The 17,059-nt window shown below is 39.6% G+C and overlaps 1 protein-coding gene across 2 annotated transcripts in view; it reads right to left on the minus strand.

Annotated features, from left to right (window-relative positions):
- The window catches only part of LOC131256229 (uncharacterized), an 82,801-nt gene that overhangs the window by 38,788 nt on the left and 26,954 nt on the right, over window positions 1-17,059 (minus strand). For both annotated transcript variants that reach the window (XM_058257236.1, XM_058257235.1), the window contains exons 8-11: window positions 15,411-15,807; window positions 13,212-13,359; window positions 12,915-13,075; window positions 6,501-6,600 (exon numbers count right to left, since the gene is read on the minus strand). In XM_058257236.1, coding sequence (XP_058113219.1) covers window positions 6,501-6,600; window positions 12,915-13,075; window positions 13,212-13,359; window positions 15,411-15,807 — 806 coding nt within the window. The remainder of the gene's footprint in view (window positions 1-6,500; window positions 6,601-12,914; window positions 13,076-13,211; window positions 13,360-15,410; window positions 15,808-17,059) is intronic.

The following is a 17,059-nucleotide window of genomic DNA, read 5'->3' on the forward strand; positions in this document are numbered from 1 at the left end:
ATCTTTTTAGGATATTCAAAAAATCAAAAAGCATACAAGTATTATTATCCCGTGATTAAAAAGAGATGTCTCTAAAGATGTGACTCTCTTTGAGAATGAGACGTATTATCATTGAAAATAATATTTATATCCCTCTCAATGAACCTTTTTCTCATCACATCATTGACAATCAATTGAAGTATGCCAAAAGTGATGGGAACATCACGCGCACACGCGCGCCTCCCCTACGCACGTACGCGAGGAGGAGGACCCCTCCGTCGATCTGGATTGATGGCGACGTCCAAAGAGGTCCTCCTAGCTAGAGGACTGCGTTTTTGTCCCTTGGAGTAGACCTGATTGTCATATGAATCCCACCATGGGTTCTCATGATCGTGGCCCACTATTCTAAAGGATCTAGTACTTTGAGTTTTGGTTATTTTTGTTATTAGGAACATCATGGACGATTTAGATTGCTTTGATTAGTTGTTAATTGTGGTTACTTCATCTCTAAGTAATAGGTTGCGCACATGGTGCGAGTTTTGGGATATAGGTTTTGTTATAAATAAACACCCCTGGTAGGTTGTTTTTTTCATTGATGATTGAATAAAAAAATCTTGCGTTTTGCTTCTCTAAATTCTCTGAGTTGTGAAATCTTAATTGGGTGTGAAGCCCTCCTTTCTTCAAAGGGCTAGCTACCGTTGTGCGAAGCCACACCCATCTCCCATCATCTCACCCCCTATCTTCCATAATCATCATCTCATACAGCCTTCACGCTTCAAACTCACCCTCTTTTGGTAGCTGATCCATCTTTTTCAACAAACTCGCAAAATTAGGCCCGCAGAGGTGGCTGAAACTTCGGCGGAGCACCACACACAGACCAATTATCGGATCGTCCCGAAACTTAGGGGTTTTGTGGTCCACCCCTGGCCGACCAGGGCCAAGCTGGCCTTTTTCTGACTCGTGGGCCCCACACACATGCAAGACACCACTAGCACATGTGCGTCAGGCGGGTTCATTGTCCACACGTGCGGAATCAGTTATAGGTTCTTTCTTTCCTTTCCTTCATTCCTCCCTCGCCTGATTTCCCTAACCCTAACCCTAGATTGTCCTAAATCCTTATTTTCATGCTCTTTTTTAAATAAATAAATAAAAACCCTAAGGTTTCCCGAATTGAAATCCGTGAATCCCTTGGATTGAGGAATATTCCTATGCATGTGTGGATGAATCTATTACCCTTTGATCATTGTTTAGTCTATAATTTTTAATTGATCCAGTCCTAGCATGTGTAGGCTTGGACTCTTATAGATCCCCTATATTGAATGCTTGACTTTATGTGGGATGTGGAGTATTTGTGAGTGTTTCTAATTTAGTATGATCTTAAGCTTGAATTTTTGCATATCATGTTTAATTTCCATGTCCTGCATCAAAAAGGCAGTTCACGCTTATACTCAAAAGGAAAGACAAAGGTAAGCCCTTAAATATCTCTATCGATCACCGCCATCCTCAAACTCAATGCATGTCTTCTTCACATAAGTTACCCATCACTCTTTGAAAAACAAAAAAGGTCAATTACATATTTACATCTCATGCAATCAGTAACTTTGTGTCATATAGATCCCTTTCTCTTCATTTGGTTATATCAGAAATTCAAGGAGCTTTTGTAGCAGATAGTCATATTTTAAATAGCGCATTACTTGTCCATGAATGCATTGATTCAAGACACAAAGAAGGTAGAAAAGGTGTGGTGTGTAAATTGGACATCGAAAAGTCTTATAATCATGTGGAATGGGGTTTCCTTCATGTTGAGAGGAATTGGTTGCAGAAGCACATGGATTAGTTGGATGCATGAATGCGTATCGTTGGCCTCCTTTTCGATATTGATCAATCGCTCTCCAAAAGGCTTTTTCAAAGCCTCATGGGGACTACGGCAAGGGGACCCGCTCTCCCCTTGCTTGTTCATAGTGGTGGCGGAACCACCAAGTAGTACGTTATCTAAGGGTCAAGAGGTGGGACTCATGTTTGGCTTTCGTGGGTCACCCGTTGGGGCCAGGATTTCCCATCTTGAATTCACGGATGACACATTATTATTTTGTGATGTAGATGCTACCATGGTAGATACTGTAAGGAATATTTTTTGGGGTGCTATAAAGAGGTATCGAGGCTACAGATCAATGTTAGGAAGAGTGATTGGCATTGGACTTTCTATGGAAGAGGTATCTAGCTTTGCTTATGATATTGGGTGTGGAGTTGGATCTTTTCTGTCCACTTATTTGGGCCTCTCGTTATGTTTGAGTAAACCTCCTGAGCATCTGTGGAGTAGGGTGATAGAAAGGATCAAGTGGAAGCTATCTAAGTAGAAGGGGAGGCATTTATCACTGGCAGAGCGCATCACTCTTATCAAGGTGGCCCTCTCCAATCTCTCGATCTATTTCATGTCTTTGTATATAAGTGCCCAAAATCTGTTTTGGATAGACTAGAAAAACTGAGAAGGGAGCTTTTATGGGAAAGGGTTGAAGACAAACATAAGTTCCACTTACTCAGGTGGGAAGAGGTATGCAAGCCATTAGCCAATGGAAGCACAGGTATCAGAGTCAGGAATCTATGAATGTGGCTCTTCTAGGCAAGTGGCAGTGAAGATTTGGGACTGAAGGAGGAAAATCATTGCATCCAAGTATGGCATGGGGGAGGGGCATTGGGAGGTCTCTTTGTACTACTACTACCATGCTTTAAGGGTTTGGAGAGCCATTAACTAGGTAGCTGCTTTGGTAAAGTCCAATTTGATCTTTACTCTTGGAAAAGGGAGCTAGATTCATTTTTAGGACCCATGGTGCAGTCATAGGCCTTTGGCGATGGAATTCCCATCATTGGTGAGGTTGTCCCTAGGGGCGTACATCAAGTCGAACCAAGTCGAGCTGGCCTCAGCTCGACTCGGCACGGCCACTAGCTAACCTCAGCTCGAACTCGGCTCGGCCTTCAAGCCTGACTGGCTAGCTCAGCTCGGTTCGGTCAACAGCTCGGATCAGTTCAAGACGAGTTCGAGCTAAGATCGAGCTGAGTTCGCCTGTGTAGCATTTCCACAAACACCTGGACTGCACCTTCAAAATCCCACTGTATGGGAAATAGCAGCAATGGTTTTCAAGGTATTTTATCAGAAACCTTCTAAGCAACATAAAAAACCAAGAAAAAAGGGTATTTATTTCATTACATACCTTCCTTGCCACCAGCCACACTTCGTTGAGTCATTTCACCAAACACTTGGTGAGCAACATCAATATCAAAGTAACCAAGTCACCAAACTGGTTTGATCCGAGTTCGATTCGATCCGAGTCAAGTTGAGCTGGAGCTAGCTCGAACTCATTTTCGAGCTAAAAAAATCAGCTCGACTTGGCTCGAACTCAACTTCTAACCGAGTTGAATCGAGCTTTTTCGAGTCGAGTCGAGCGAGCTAGCTCGGTTTGTGTACACCCCTAGTTATTCCCCTTGAAAAACATGTTCATAGATAATTGTTTCTCCCCCAATGGTGGGAGGGGGACATGGTACCCCTCATGTCGTAGGGGCTTATCTGATGAGGAGGCGAAGGACTTTGCCAGATTATTGGAGTAGCTTCACAATATCCAACGTTCTCTGGATTCTGAAGATTCCTTGGTTATGAGTGTCTTGCCATCCAACAAATTCTCAATCAAGTTTTTCTATTTAAAGGTCCGGACTCCATGAATACTAGAAGTCAGTGAGGGTGAGGAGCCAGATAATGGCATGTAAGTTGTTGCATTACTTAACTCTTACAGCTTAAAGTTAGTTTTCATATTTTAGTACTAATGTGTGAAACTAATGAAAAAATTATCTATTTCATAGGCGAATGGTAGACCATGTATGGGAGTGATTGTGAGACTTTGTAACAAGTGATTGTCTGTGTGCTTGCGCAAACGTGTCCTCCTCACCCGATGAAAGAAATTGGAGCATCTTCTTACAGTTGCTCCTCCGATTCCTGCAACGTGTTTACCAGCACTTTAGCATTCTTAACTCATAAATTGATCATCTCTACATGCAAATCAAGTTTCTTCTTCCTAATGCGCATCCTAGCAAACCGCAACTCCTCGTTTTTGTCATCTCAAGAATCGATCAATACCACCGGCCCGATGCATGCTCTGATCTCCCTAAAGATATCATCTCTCTAGAATTCCATCGAGATATTTCAGATTCGATACCAATGATCGTCCCATCCAAACATAGACCACTTGTCCCATTTCTATATTCTTCTTACTATACCATTCCAACAGGTCATGCATGCAAAGAATATGATATCAGTGTGCTCTTGGCAGCTCAAAGAACTCAAAAACACATTCTCTTGGAGTATCTTCACCACTATATCTTCTTTGTCAACCCCCTTGCAATTTTATGTTAACCATTCCACCTCCCTTAGACCCAGTTTTGCTGAAGCAATGAAGCAAAACTCAAATGTCTTCATGGAATCCTCAAAGACCTTATGGATTCGCACCTCCAGTCCCTCCTTCATGAGCACCCTCCACACCCACTTCTCCGCTAGAGGTTGCCCTTTCTCTGAAGCCTTTATCCCATCTTGGAGTGTTTATCACAGCCTCTTTAAAGGATTTTCCATCTTTCATACTTTTACACTGGAACAAGGCTTTGCTTCGATGAAGCTGTTCCCCTAGGTCTAGCCACCATCTTTGTTCTGTTATCTATTTTCCCTTGTTACTTCCAGATCTCCCCTTCCCTGTTCTTTCATTCTGGGCCATATCATGCCCTCTGAACATTGAGCTCAATGCCTCCAAAACTCTTACCATTCAGTGATTGGACCGCCTTTTCGATCTCCTGCTCTGAGCTCATTTGAACAAAGGCGAAACCTCGAAGGTTGGCTGAATTTCTCTCTTGGAATCACCACCTCCATGACTATCCCTGCCTGTCCAAAAACTCCTTCGAAATTGATCAGTTACCACCCTGCCAGAAAATTATCAACAAACAAGGTCAGATATTCCGATAATCCTGGTGGGCCCCTCCTTCCATATTTTTGTCCCTCCACCTTCCTCTTACCATCTGTCTCCTAGCTTCCCTGTCCTTCTTTCTCCACCACCACCCCAACTGTATCACCAACATTCGACGAGACCTGTTTTCCTTTCCCTTCCGGTAGTCTCTCTCCCAGTTCTAGTAGAACCCTTTTTTTTCTCGCCACATTGTTCTCCCGTATGTCTATAGCTAGTAAAAGGTGCATTCCAAGAAGATAACACACATATGGGAAAACCAAGATATCAACCAATATTTCGACTGACATCGTCAATACTTACAGCAAGGTGGTCACCAGACAAAAGGTCTTGTCGAGCTTCTTCTGCCCTTGTTGCCAACCTCAAAAGTGGTTGCTTTGTACACATGGCAATTGTTGCCATTATGTGCATTTGCACACTCAAGCAACTTCATTCAATAGAAGCTTCCCAATAATATGGATGCCTATCACACTCAAATCCACCAGATCCATGCAAAGAAACATCAAAAAATCCTCAGGAAAAAAAAAAAATCTAGACTGTTTCCCCACTTCTTCTATTTTGTATGAAACACTCCCAAAAACTTGCCAAAATCACAAATAATAGTAATAATAATAATTATTATTATTATTAAATAAATTTTAAAATTTTTTTTTTTTTTTAAAAAAAAAAAATCGCCATAAATCTTCTAAATTACGCTCTTCTAGATCCCACACTTTCTTGTTCATTGGGCCATCCTACCGTACACAGCTGACATCACCCATATGGCGTGATGACATCTAAAATGGGCCCCACTAAAAAGTTGTGCAGTTAGCGCAGGAATGTAGGTCTAATGCCCTGTAGAAAGTAGAGAATGGAGAAGGGAGAAATAAGGAAGAGAGAAGAGTGAAGGAGAAGATAGAGGAAAAGGAGGAAGAGTTTAGGGCAAGATAACCTTGTGTCTTAGTCCCAATGACTAACACATTATCATGAACATGAAAGTAAAGATACAATACTCCACAGGATTACAAGATATGACATATGCACACACATTTTCCTACAATAACCAATTACTCAGTGACACAAATTTTCATCCTTCTAACTACAATGTTAACTGAATTACATTAATATTGTATTATGCTTCAGTACACATTCGACTGAAAACTGCGACAACCACCTACATTTGCAAATGAATCAATAGCTCACTTTTTTTACATTGTAAACAACTTACATAAATCTTAAAATGTGGAACTGTGAATCCAATAAAATCACAAGGTAAAAAGTGTCACTAGAACAATGGTGTTATTGATGCTACATCATTATTTTGACCCCACAATTGTGGATGGACATGTTTAACACCAAAGGTTAATAATGTTCAGGAAAAATAAATGAGACCGGTCCAACAAATAACAGATGTCAAAGAAAAAGAATATAGATGATTTAGGGAATACTAATAGATAATGTACTTCATAATCAGCTAAATATAACTCCAGATATCAATAGAACAAAATGGAACAAGGTAAAACAGAGGTTAGAAAAGCTTTGAACCTCAGAAACCCATTGTCCCAGAATCATTGCAATTTTCCGATGGATAATGCGCATATTTGGATGGTCATTAGAGAGTTCCAAAGATAAAGCTCCATTGAACCTGAAAATAAAATTTTAAACTTTAAGAAATAAAGAAGAGTACATGCACGTAGATATTCTTGTAGTTCTTAACAAACATATCAAGGAATAGTTATGAACAAGGTATGGTAAACCATGATGGAACTGATTGGATTCACACCATATACAAAAATAATAATAATAATAACTGCAGGTAATCCATAGCCAATAAATATATAACCAGTCCAAAGTTCAGCCTTTATTTGAACACAGTAAGAGAATGCAAAAATGAAGAAGAAGAAGAAGAAAAGAAAGAGGATCATTGGGCTGACACAAAGTGGAAGATCCCATCTTCCATTACCACATACAGATCAGCCCAAAAATCACCTCTTTTCCAGGCTCATGTGCACCGTTGGAGGCTGCGAGGACCCAATGGAAATTGTCCCACTCAGAAGAGCAGTAAACTCGAATACAGATGGTCCCTCTCACCCAATTGCATCCTTGTTCCATGAAATAATAACACCCTCGGCCACCCCTCACTGGAAAAAGGATAAACCTTTGTTTTTAATTCCCACAAATCCGCCACAATTTTAGTGTTCTTCCAGTTTCGATTCGACAATGTTACAATGTCGATGTTTCCTCTCTTAAGCAGGTCTTCAACAACCAGACAACATTAGTTATGAAGACGTCATACATTCCACAAGACAATCTTCATGTCCTACCAGCAGTAATCCCTCTCCCATTTCCTTTCCTCCCGAAGTCCTTAATCACTAGAGTCATTACAGTTTTTCCATAGTTATTCGACGTGGTAAGGTTGCTCACTTCTCGTGTGCCTTTGTGTTTGATTCCAGATTCACCTGTGTTCCCCTTTGTGTCCCGCGGTCCCTGTCTTACAAGGAATTAAACAGATTCTGAAGACTCTGTTCTCCTTCCTCGAAAGAGAGACCCCATCCTTTACTAAGTTTGACCATATCCCCACCCTTTGAATTGATTACCTTTCTTGTCATGATGAGAAGAAGATTCCCTGAGCCTGCTTCATCCTCCTCGGCAGACTCCACCAAAGACAGTCCCTCCTTACACTCCATGGTTTTCCATTATTTGACAAATGATGATTCGCAAAGTCAGATGTGAGAAATGAACCATTTGATGATGAGTCTAAAGAGCAAAAGAAAGCCCAAGATCATTGGAGCACTCTTGGGGGGATGGGGTAGTGTTGTTCACCACTCTATAGCATGTATCGTAAGCTACTCAATACTTCTATTTTTTAAAATAAAATAATAGGAAAAATATGGTAAACAGTAAACATAAATATAAAAATACCAAAAATTAAAAAGGACACCTAGTGATGCGGACACAAGTGCATTCAAGGTGTACCAACGAAGAAAGCGCCAATCACAAGTGCCGTCCTTGTGGATAGGCAACTATTGAGGAGCTGAAGACCTTTCACATGTGATTGGACATATAGAAGACCCCACTTAGGGAAGACACATGTAAAGGAAAATTGGAGAAAGAAGACCGAGCGCCCAAACTTTCCCATACTTATGTTATTTGCGCGTTTTTGACTTAGTTAAGGGTCTTTTAGTAATTTTATATCTTTATTTGCTTATCCTAGGGGTATTTTAGTAATTTTATGTCTTTATTTGCTTATTTAAGTGGGGTAAGCCCTAAACACGAATTTCAACTATTGATTAATGAAAAGCAAACCATTTGGTTGCCTCCTTCCTCTCTTCTCTCTCATGGTGCTTCTTCTCTCCCCTTGATCTTCTTCTTCTAATTTCTTCTTGTGCCCCTCCAACTTCTTCAAGGTAATAATTTTCTTCTTTCTATTTTCCAGTTTTGGCTAATCCTTCTTCGATCAAAATCTTGAGAACCGATCTAAACCCTCAATCCCCAAATTCTCAAATCCCTAATCCGAGAAACTTCTTGGTTCTTCGTACTAGTGATCTTCATTGATCGATTGGGTGTGACCATGCAAGATCGGGAGGTCTCATCCCTCGCCGGATCCAACCCAAGTAGTAATTGAATTCCATAACTCATGGTTGTAGTGATGGCCTGCTCCATTGCATGTTTCCTTTATAATTTTCTCAGTTATGATGATTACTGTTAGAATTTTAAATCATTTATTCCTTTTATTTCCGCTGTTTAATTGTGTCCATGAGCATGCATCGTAATTAGGGCTGTCCTGCGTCACCTAGAAAAAAAAAAAAAAAACACTTCAATTTTAAAGTAAAAGCATGTTCAAAAACAAGTTATCAAAAGCTAAACCCAATTACATTCAAGCCAAAACCAATGGCATCAACAAGTTTCGAAGCAAACTACCTTAACTAGATCATCCCTGCTGGACTGGATGAGTTGGATAACAGACCACAAGATCGAAAACAATGAACAGTCCCCATTGGGAAGAAGAAATCAAGCATATCTGATCATCACATGGGCCATATAACAGAAACCAATGTGCAACCACTCAAACACCACTATTTCAGCATGGTGGCCCACATGATGGATGAGATGGATTGGATGCCATGCCTAGTGTTTGAAGTATCAGTATCAATACAAGTTTCGTTGGCCGGGGATACGAGAAAAATGTCGATATCGCCAATAAGCATATATGCAGGGAAACATGGGGAAAACGGTGGAATTTTTCAATGAAACTTTAGGAGATGCTAAAATACACATATTTGCATATTTAGGAATAAAAATTTTGAAAAGAGAATGCATAGGTAATAAGTTTCCATTTAATGGGGGCCTAAAACCATGTGTTATCGTAAGAAACCAGTCCAACCATCCCATCCATCTCATCTATCCATCGAAACATCCCATCTATCCATCCAAACATCCATTGATATTTCAAAATATCAACAATACATAATATTTCATCAAGAAACCGTCGACAGGTACAAAAGAAACGAAAAATTGTGATTTCAATATCTCTAATGTTGCAATAACGATAATATCACAATATGATTGATATTATCATCGACAATTTGAACATTGCATACACCATGCGCCCATAAAAATTTTGAAATGAAAATTTTTCTAATAAACATTTTTTTTGGCGATATCGATACAGGCGATATAATCGAAATATCAACAATACATTGGCGATATAAGTGACACCTGGAATTTACACAATAAAAAATATTGGCGATATTGATACATTGGTGATATAAGCAACACTTGGAATTTACACATTCAAAAATAATAGCGATACATTGGCGATATCGATAATCGGCGATGCTTAGTGATACATCATCAATATCGGGAAATTTTTAGATTGCCAGTGTTATTGGTATCATTAGAGTTGGGCATGTCTGACCCGATTCGGTGGATCCGACCAGTTCCGAACCGAACCGACGGCCTGGATCGGTTCGGATCGAGTAGGCCATTCAGATCCGATGGTTTTTTCGGATCGAGATAGGGTCGTGGTCAATTCGGACCGATCCGATCTGAAAACTCGATCCGAATGGATCTGGACCAATCCGATCCTACTCGATCCGAAATGATTCTTATCAATACTTCTACATTTTTCCTATGATATGGTCCACTTGAGCTTTGGATATGCATTAATTTTGGGTTCAACCACTAAAATGATCTAAAAAAACGAATGAACGGCGTGGATAAACCACATGCATTCACGGTGGGCCCCAACAGAATTTACTCAGTACGATAAAAAGCATTCACGGTGTACCACACACCAGCTATATAGCTATAGCTCGTAGCTAACGTGTCGTGTGAAGACGAGCATTGACGCTCCTCGAGCTCCGAGTTGTACAAGCGTTCAAAGGAGATCAAAGTTATATGGACGTATTTATTATATCTACACCATTCATATATTTTTAGAGATCATTATAGTGCATTATCCAAAAAATGAATCATATCCAAAGATCATCTAGACCACACCACAAACAGCAACAGAGATAATGATTTTCACCGTTAAACAATTCATAGGCCCACCATAACGTTTATTTTCCATCCAATCTGTTCATAAGGTCACAAAGACCTTAATTAAGAGGAAAAACAAATTTCAAATTGATCCAAATTTTCTGTGAGACTGAGACCCTAAAAAGGGTTTCAATGGTAAACGTTCAATCCAGACTTCTTTTTTCATTGTGGTCCACTTGATAGTTAGATCTGTCTTATTTTTTGTCTCAAGCCTTAAAACGAGCTCTACAAATGAATGGATGGTTTGGATATAGCACATACTCCATGATCAAACCTACCGAACTTGCTAACGTCAATACAGCAACGGTACTTTCGTGCACTCCACGTAAACACAACTGCACCACGCCTGCACTTCCTTTCACAGGACGTTAACACAGACAGCTACTTGTACACGCCTTGAGCTCCAGGTTGTACGAACGGCTCAAATGAGATCAACGTTACATGGGCCTCACAATGGTGTGTTTATTATATCCATACTGTTTATCCATTTTTCCTGATTATTTTAGAGCATTTGAAAAAAAAAAATATTTAATCATATCTAAAGCTCAAATGGACCACACCGAAAATAGAAGCGAAGACGATGATTTTCACCGTAAAAAAAAAAATAATAATAATAATAAATCGACCTGAATCGTACCCAACCCGATCCGACTCGGTTTCCCTGACCGAGTCGGACTCGGATCGGGTCAAGCCAGCTATGCATCGGATCGGATTGAGTCAGGTGTCTCGAACTTGGTCCCGGTTCGGATCGGTTTCGGGTCAGCCCACGTGGGTTTCGGACCGAATCGAGTTGGACCCAATCCGATCCGACTCAATCCGATGCCCAGCTTTAGGTATCATTACCAGTGTTATCGGTTGATACATTGTGATATAAGCGACACCTGTAATTTACACAATCGATAATATTGACGATACATTGGCGATATCGATAATTGGTGATGCTTAGTGATACATTATAGATACCGGAAATTTTTTAGACTACTAGTGTTATCAATATCACTACTAGTGTTATTGGTATCATCAAGCTAGAGATACAGATAATATTGGGGATATTTCAATAATATCAAGGATGCATCAAACAATGGCCATGCCATACACTACACACCACAGTAGGCCTCTCACATAACAATGGTTGTAGAACTAGCTTATTCTACAATGTTGAATAGGAACCGGCCTACAAAAAAGGAAAAGGAAAAAAGAAATGTTAAAAGATACCTTAAATCATTAAATCAATCAAAGTATTTTTTTTTTTTTTTTTTAAGACCCATCAGTTAAGATTAAGAGTAAGAAAAATACCTATATCTAGCTTTAAATCAACTCGAAAAAAAATATATCCTAATCTTTGGGCTCCACAGCTGTGCGAATATGAAATGGGAGAATCTCGATTCTCCTTGTTTGGGCTCCAACGTATGTGAAAATTTAGCCAAAGGATCTTCTCACATGCCCATCAATCCCCTCTAATTTCATCTTAAATGGTTGTCCAAATTGAGAGAATCGGATCTCTAATTTTTTGGATCCAAAAATGTCGTGCGTTCAAGGGTTAGGGCTTTCAGCTTTTGAAAGCCCTCTTTCAAATAGTTTTTTGCTTTATAAAAGCTACATTCCAATGTTAGTTTTACACCATTTAAAATGCATTGTTAACTCTTCAGCCTTATACTTGGCATGCATGTACTTAGTGCCACATGTGAATGGATGTGATTCTAGAGACATGCTCCATCCACAATAGGACCCATAGTTCAAATGGTCTAGATGGTTGTACTTTAGTGCCACATGTTATGAGGATGAGTCACCGCCATTTTTAAATACATGTTGAACTAATACTACAAACATAATTAAAATTTATCGCTTAAAACCCAAAATATACTGGCATGTACACTACACATGCTACATGCTAGACAATGTATAGTGTATGCTACAATGCAAATAGCGTAAGCTACATACAACTTACGGTATTTGCATGCACTACGTAGAGCTATAGCTACCCTATGCTACATAGCATATGCTACGTGCTATGCTATGATTTATGAACGCTATTCAAAACACTCCTATGAGGACAGACTTGTTGAAGAAAATTCTAGGAAGGCCTACTGCTGAGAAATACCTATAGATTGAGCAAATATAATGAAAAACCCATGACTTCGTTAAAAAATAAAAAATCATATTGCTAATTTCAAGCACATTCAAGTCATTGTCAAATTGACGTTGCAGGTTATCTGTTTCATATAAACTGCAATAAACATGAAACACAAGCATACAAAGATATGAAAATAATAAACAACAAAAAAAATTCCATGACTCAAGAAAAATGTGTGTGTGCATATGTATGTATGTATTGAAGTGAATAGCGAGACGCATTTTGAAAGCACTAGAAGCAACTGAAAGAACAAACGAATACATGAACTGTCACAATAATACCATTCTTGGAAGCTCATGTAACTCGAGAGCTCATAATATACATGGCCAGCCGCACTATAAGCAGCATCCTTAAGAAGCATCCGGGGAGTAATTTCAGTTTCTAAAGCGGGGCAACCATTCATCGCATCACGGAGAAGAGAAACAACCACTGGACCTAGCAGCTGAAACGAGAAAGCCAGGTCACATACTGCATGATTTTTAACATCATTCCACTACAAATTCAAACAGTAATTATGTTGAAACAAAATGTTTACTGGAAATGGGATCACGAATAAAATAAAAAGAGAGAGAACCAACATGTCTATGGTTTTCAAATAAAACAATGTATAGCGCTTCAGCACACGGCCTCAGTTTTTCAGTCCACTGAATCATATCCTGTTCATGATGAAAAGTTTCGGGATTCTGGTACCATTCATCCAAATCATTTGCTGTGAAAACAAAATACCTGTTAAAAGGGCAATGACATAAGATTTCCTTAGCAAGGTACTTCTGAAGACATCTGATTCACAAAAACTAAATAACAACTTTAACATCCAAGAAAAAAATGCATTCACATCCCCAAAAGAAAATTGCAGATATTCATAAGATTAGCAACAGAATAATGATGTGAGAGACAGAGAGAGCATAAAGGAAATGCAACAACAACAACGTTCCAAATTAATGGAACATAAAGTGATGATTCAATCCCTCGAGCTTATCAAAGAGAGCCAAAAAAAAAAAAGATACCAACATCTGCACAAGTTGTAGAACTCCGCAGGAATGTGTTTCTTCTCCACAGTATTGTCTTCAGCAAATGCCAACAGAATAATCTTCAACACTTTTAGCACCAAGCTTAAATAAGGGAATTACTTAGTTACTTTTTACAAGGTAATTACTGAGTAATGCCCCACAGCTGGAATACCAAAATCTACGAGCCATAAGGTGGTAGGCCCATGGGATCATAGTAGCAGACTGTCAGTTGTGCAACCCTATGGCAAGGGTGAACCGGGTCAAGTCTACCCAAAGACATCACACACTCCCCAGCCAGCAGTCAGTCGCCCCTACTGGCAGAATGGCAGGCTGGCTAGGGGAAGCAACCAGCATAGCAATGTTCAAATCTGTGCGGCATTCAACTACCGTAATGGCCATTTTGCTAGGCAGTGAGGATGCCCAACTAGCTGCAGTTTGGTTTGCAGGAAGTCTAGAATGCCTGTTCAAAAGCTACAAGGCATCTGCCTTGCGGGCTTCTGCTCATTAGCCTTCCTTCAGCTGCATTTTGCAGGGTTGGCACCTAGCATTGAGCCTAAAGCCAGAACCCATAAGGGTTTCCTATGACAGCCATGGTACAGTTGGGCCACCACACTTCAGATTTTCCAGGGGTGCACCATACCCCAAGGTCACAGCCAAAGCCCAGAGGATACTCCTAAAGCAAGCGGTCCACACTTCACTGGAAGCTTGCCCTCTTTTCTTAGAAGTCCCATTTGTAAAATCTTATTGGGTTCACTTCTAACCCATTCTTTAGAGATATGCAACTTGTGCAGGTAGCAATAACTACTTGTGAAGCAGTCATTCTTTCTTTCCAAGAGAAATTCTTGTGCTTTATATGAAATAAAACTGGAAGGATCCCAATGTAAGGGACTTCGTCATGGTTTCTGTTCATGTATGATTATCAACTGAGCACATTTAGTAGTTCAGAATGGATATCAATGTGCAGGCAATGAACCAAAATGGCCTAATACAGTAGTTATTTTTGAAATTTAGAATTCTCTCCAAGATAACCCAAGGGGGAACAGCAGGTTCTTGGTAGATTATTATAAAACTTCAAAACAAAAGACATGAAATGTGAAATCCATGTTCTAGAAAGACCTTCACTTTTTCACCCACAAGGATACAGGCAATTGGCTGAAAGCCAGCCCTGATGCTTGATGTAGCCATCTAGGCCTGAGGTGGGCACTAGTTGTCCCGTTGGCCAAATGAGTTCATCTAGTTACAAGGTGCCGAGAGTCTGGGTGGTCCAGGTGCAGACCCAATCCATGCCAAGCTGCCCCCAGGCATCTTTTTAGCAACTGGTAAAATAAGGTTGCTACATTTTGCAAACAGAAACACTGTAATCAAAACCCACTTTCATGAGTTCCTATATATATATACACACACACACACACACACACACACACACACACACACACACACACACACACACATTCTTAAAGCCCGGAACAGCACTGTACATGACCTCATTTTCTTTACTCTCAAGATAAAAACGGTTTCAAAAACCGAAGTCAAATGTAAACATTAAAGTTAACAAGTAAAAAAGTCCACATGATCCAATATCACTGTATTAAACATATGAATGAAATATGCCTGAAGCAGAAACATATCAAGATTCAATACACTGAAACAAATTTAATGTCTAGAGACAACTTATGGAACAGTCCGAAATGAGCCAAAAAACTAGAAACAGGATATAAATCCATTCTCAAAATAATGAAGCATCTAGAGAGTCCAGTCAGTATTTACCTTCTTATTAAGACGTTACACAACAAAATCACACGTTCTCTGGGCAAAAGAGAGGTAAGGATGTCACCAACAACATTGGAGATGTTTTTCTTCATCTGCTCTAGTGTAACACCATTTTCATTAATCACACGACCAGTGAGGCTTGGTTTGTACTCTTTACACTCGAGTACAGACTTGACCATGACCATGCATTGAATCAGGAACTGCTCAAAAGGCATGATTTCGGGTTCAGGATTTGTAATTTTATTCAAGCACAGGTCCATGACAGCTGGAAGAACACTTTTATCACCAAATGAATAAGGATGTCTTCCTTGTATTGCGACTAAAACCTTCATCAATTTAATGCATGTCCTAGTTGTAAAGTCTCTCAATTTCTGATGTCCTTCAAAAGACGAATCTGCAGTGTCAAGATGAGCAGTCAGAACTTAAAATTAAGCAAATGATACTAATAACAAAGTGAACATGAATGTGGTAAGAGACTTTTATCATTTCAAGCTAACATGTTATTGGAAACTAAAAAGGTACAGCAGCATCAAAGAAACAAAAACAACAAGATGTTAGGCATATCGTAGAAGTTTTGGATCCTTAGCAAATCAAATATTTATTAGTTTACCAAAACAGACCTACGATAATCAAGGTACAAATCTGTTGAACCATGATTTTCACACCAATCCATTTACAATATAATATTTGATTTACTAATCCTTTATATTGGGATGAGTGAAAAGTAAAATGTTTTACCAATTCCTCATGGGGGTATGAATCAGTATAATTTTGAATCAGAGCTCTGGATCTTTGTTAATATCTCAAAGTTTGGAACATGACTAGGGATATCTACTGTACGTTAACATTAGTTAATGTTTTCAATGATCATGGTAAAATAATATAAGTAACAGTATTAAATTAGTTCCTTTGCTATTTCTGCAAATCCATACTTAATCATTGCCCTATTTTTCCTGTTATTTTCTTATGTGTATGGTTGCAGTTGCACTAGATATCATGAAATTTCTTTTCTTTTTCTTTTTCTTTTCTTTTCTTTTTGGAAGAGTAATGAAAATTTTATTAAAAGAGCACCAAGATGGTGCAAAAACAAACTACAACTGAACGAGAAAAGAAAAATTACAATCTTGTGAAGATTTAATACAAGAAGCCTATTCCATTACAAGAAGCTTTGCTTTGAAGAAGACCTCCTCCGCCTTGGTAGACTCATTCGAAAGCACCTTCCGCTCCTTTCCCCCCAAATAGCCCGTAATGAAGCTAATAGCCTTTACATTCCTTCCCATCCGTACTCCATGCCAAAGCAAAAAGAGCTCCTTAATTGACTTCGGCATAACCCAAGGCATATCGAAAAGGCCAAAGAAGCAGCTCGGCACCCTTCCCTCTAACGAGCAATGGATGAGGAGATGATTGAGTGTCTCGATTTCCTCCATGCCCATGACCCACACATTGGGCATAATCATTGACCTCATTTGGAGGTTGTCGATAGTAAGGATTCACCCACTTCCTACATGCCACCCGAAGGCCACAACGTTCGTAGGGGGCCCATGGTGCCAAATATTTGCCATCTGCACACGGCATTTTCCCTTACAGACCTCCAAAGAGACTCATAAAAGTAACATACCGGGAAGCAACCTGAATTATCATTTAAC

This window comes from Magnolia sinica, chromosome 1 (assembly GCF_029962835.1).
Source record: "Magnolia sinica isolate HGM2019 chromosome 1, MsV1, whole genome shotgun sequence".
NCBI classification, from domain to species: domain Eukaryota; kingdom Viridiplantae; phylum Streptophyta; class Magnoliopsida; order Magnoliales; family Magnoliaceae; genus Magnolia; species Magnolia sinica.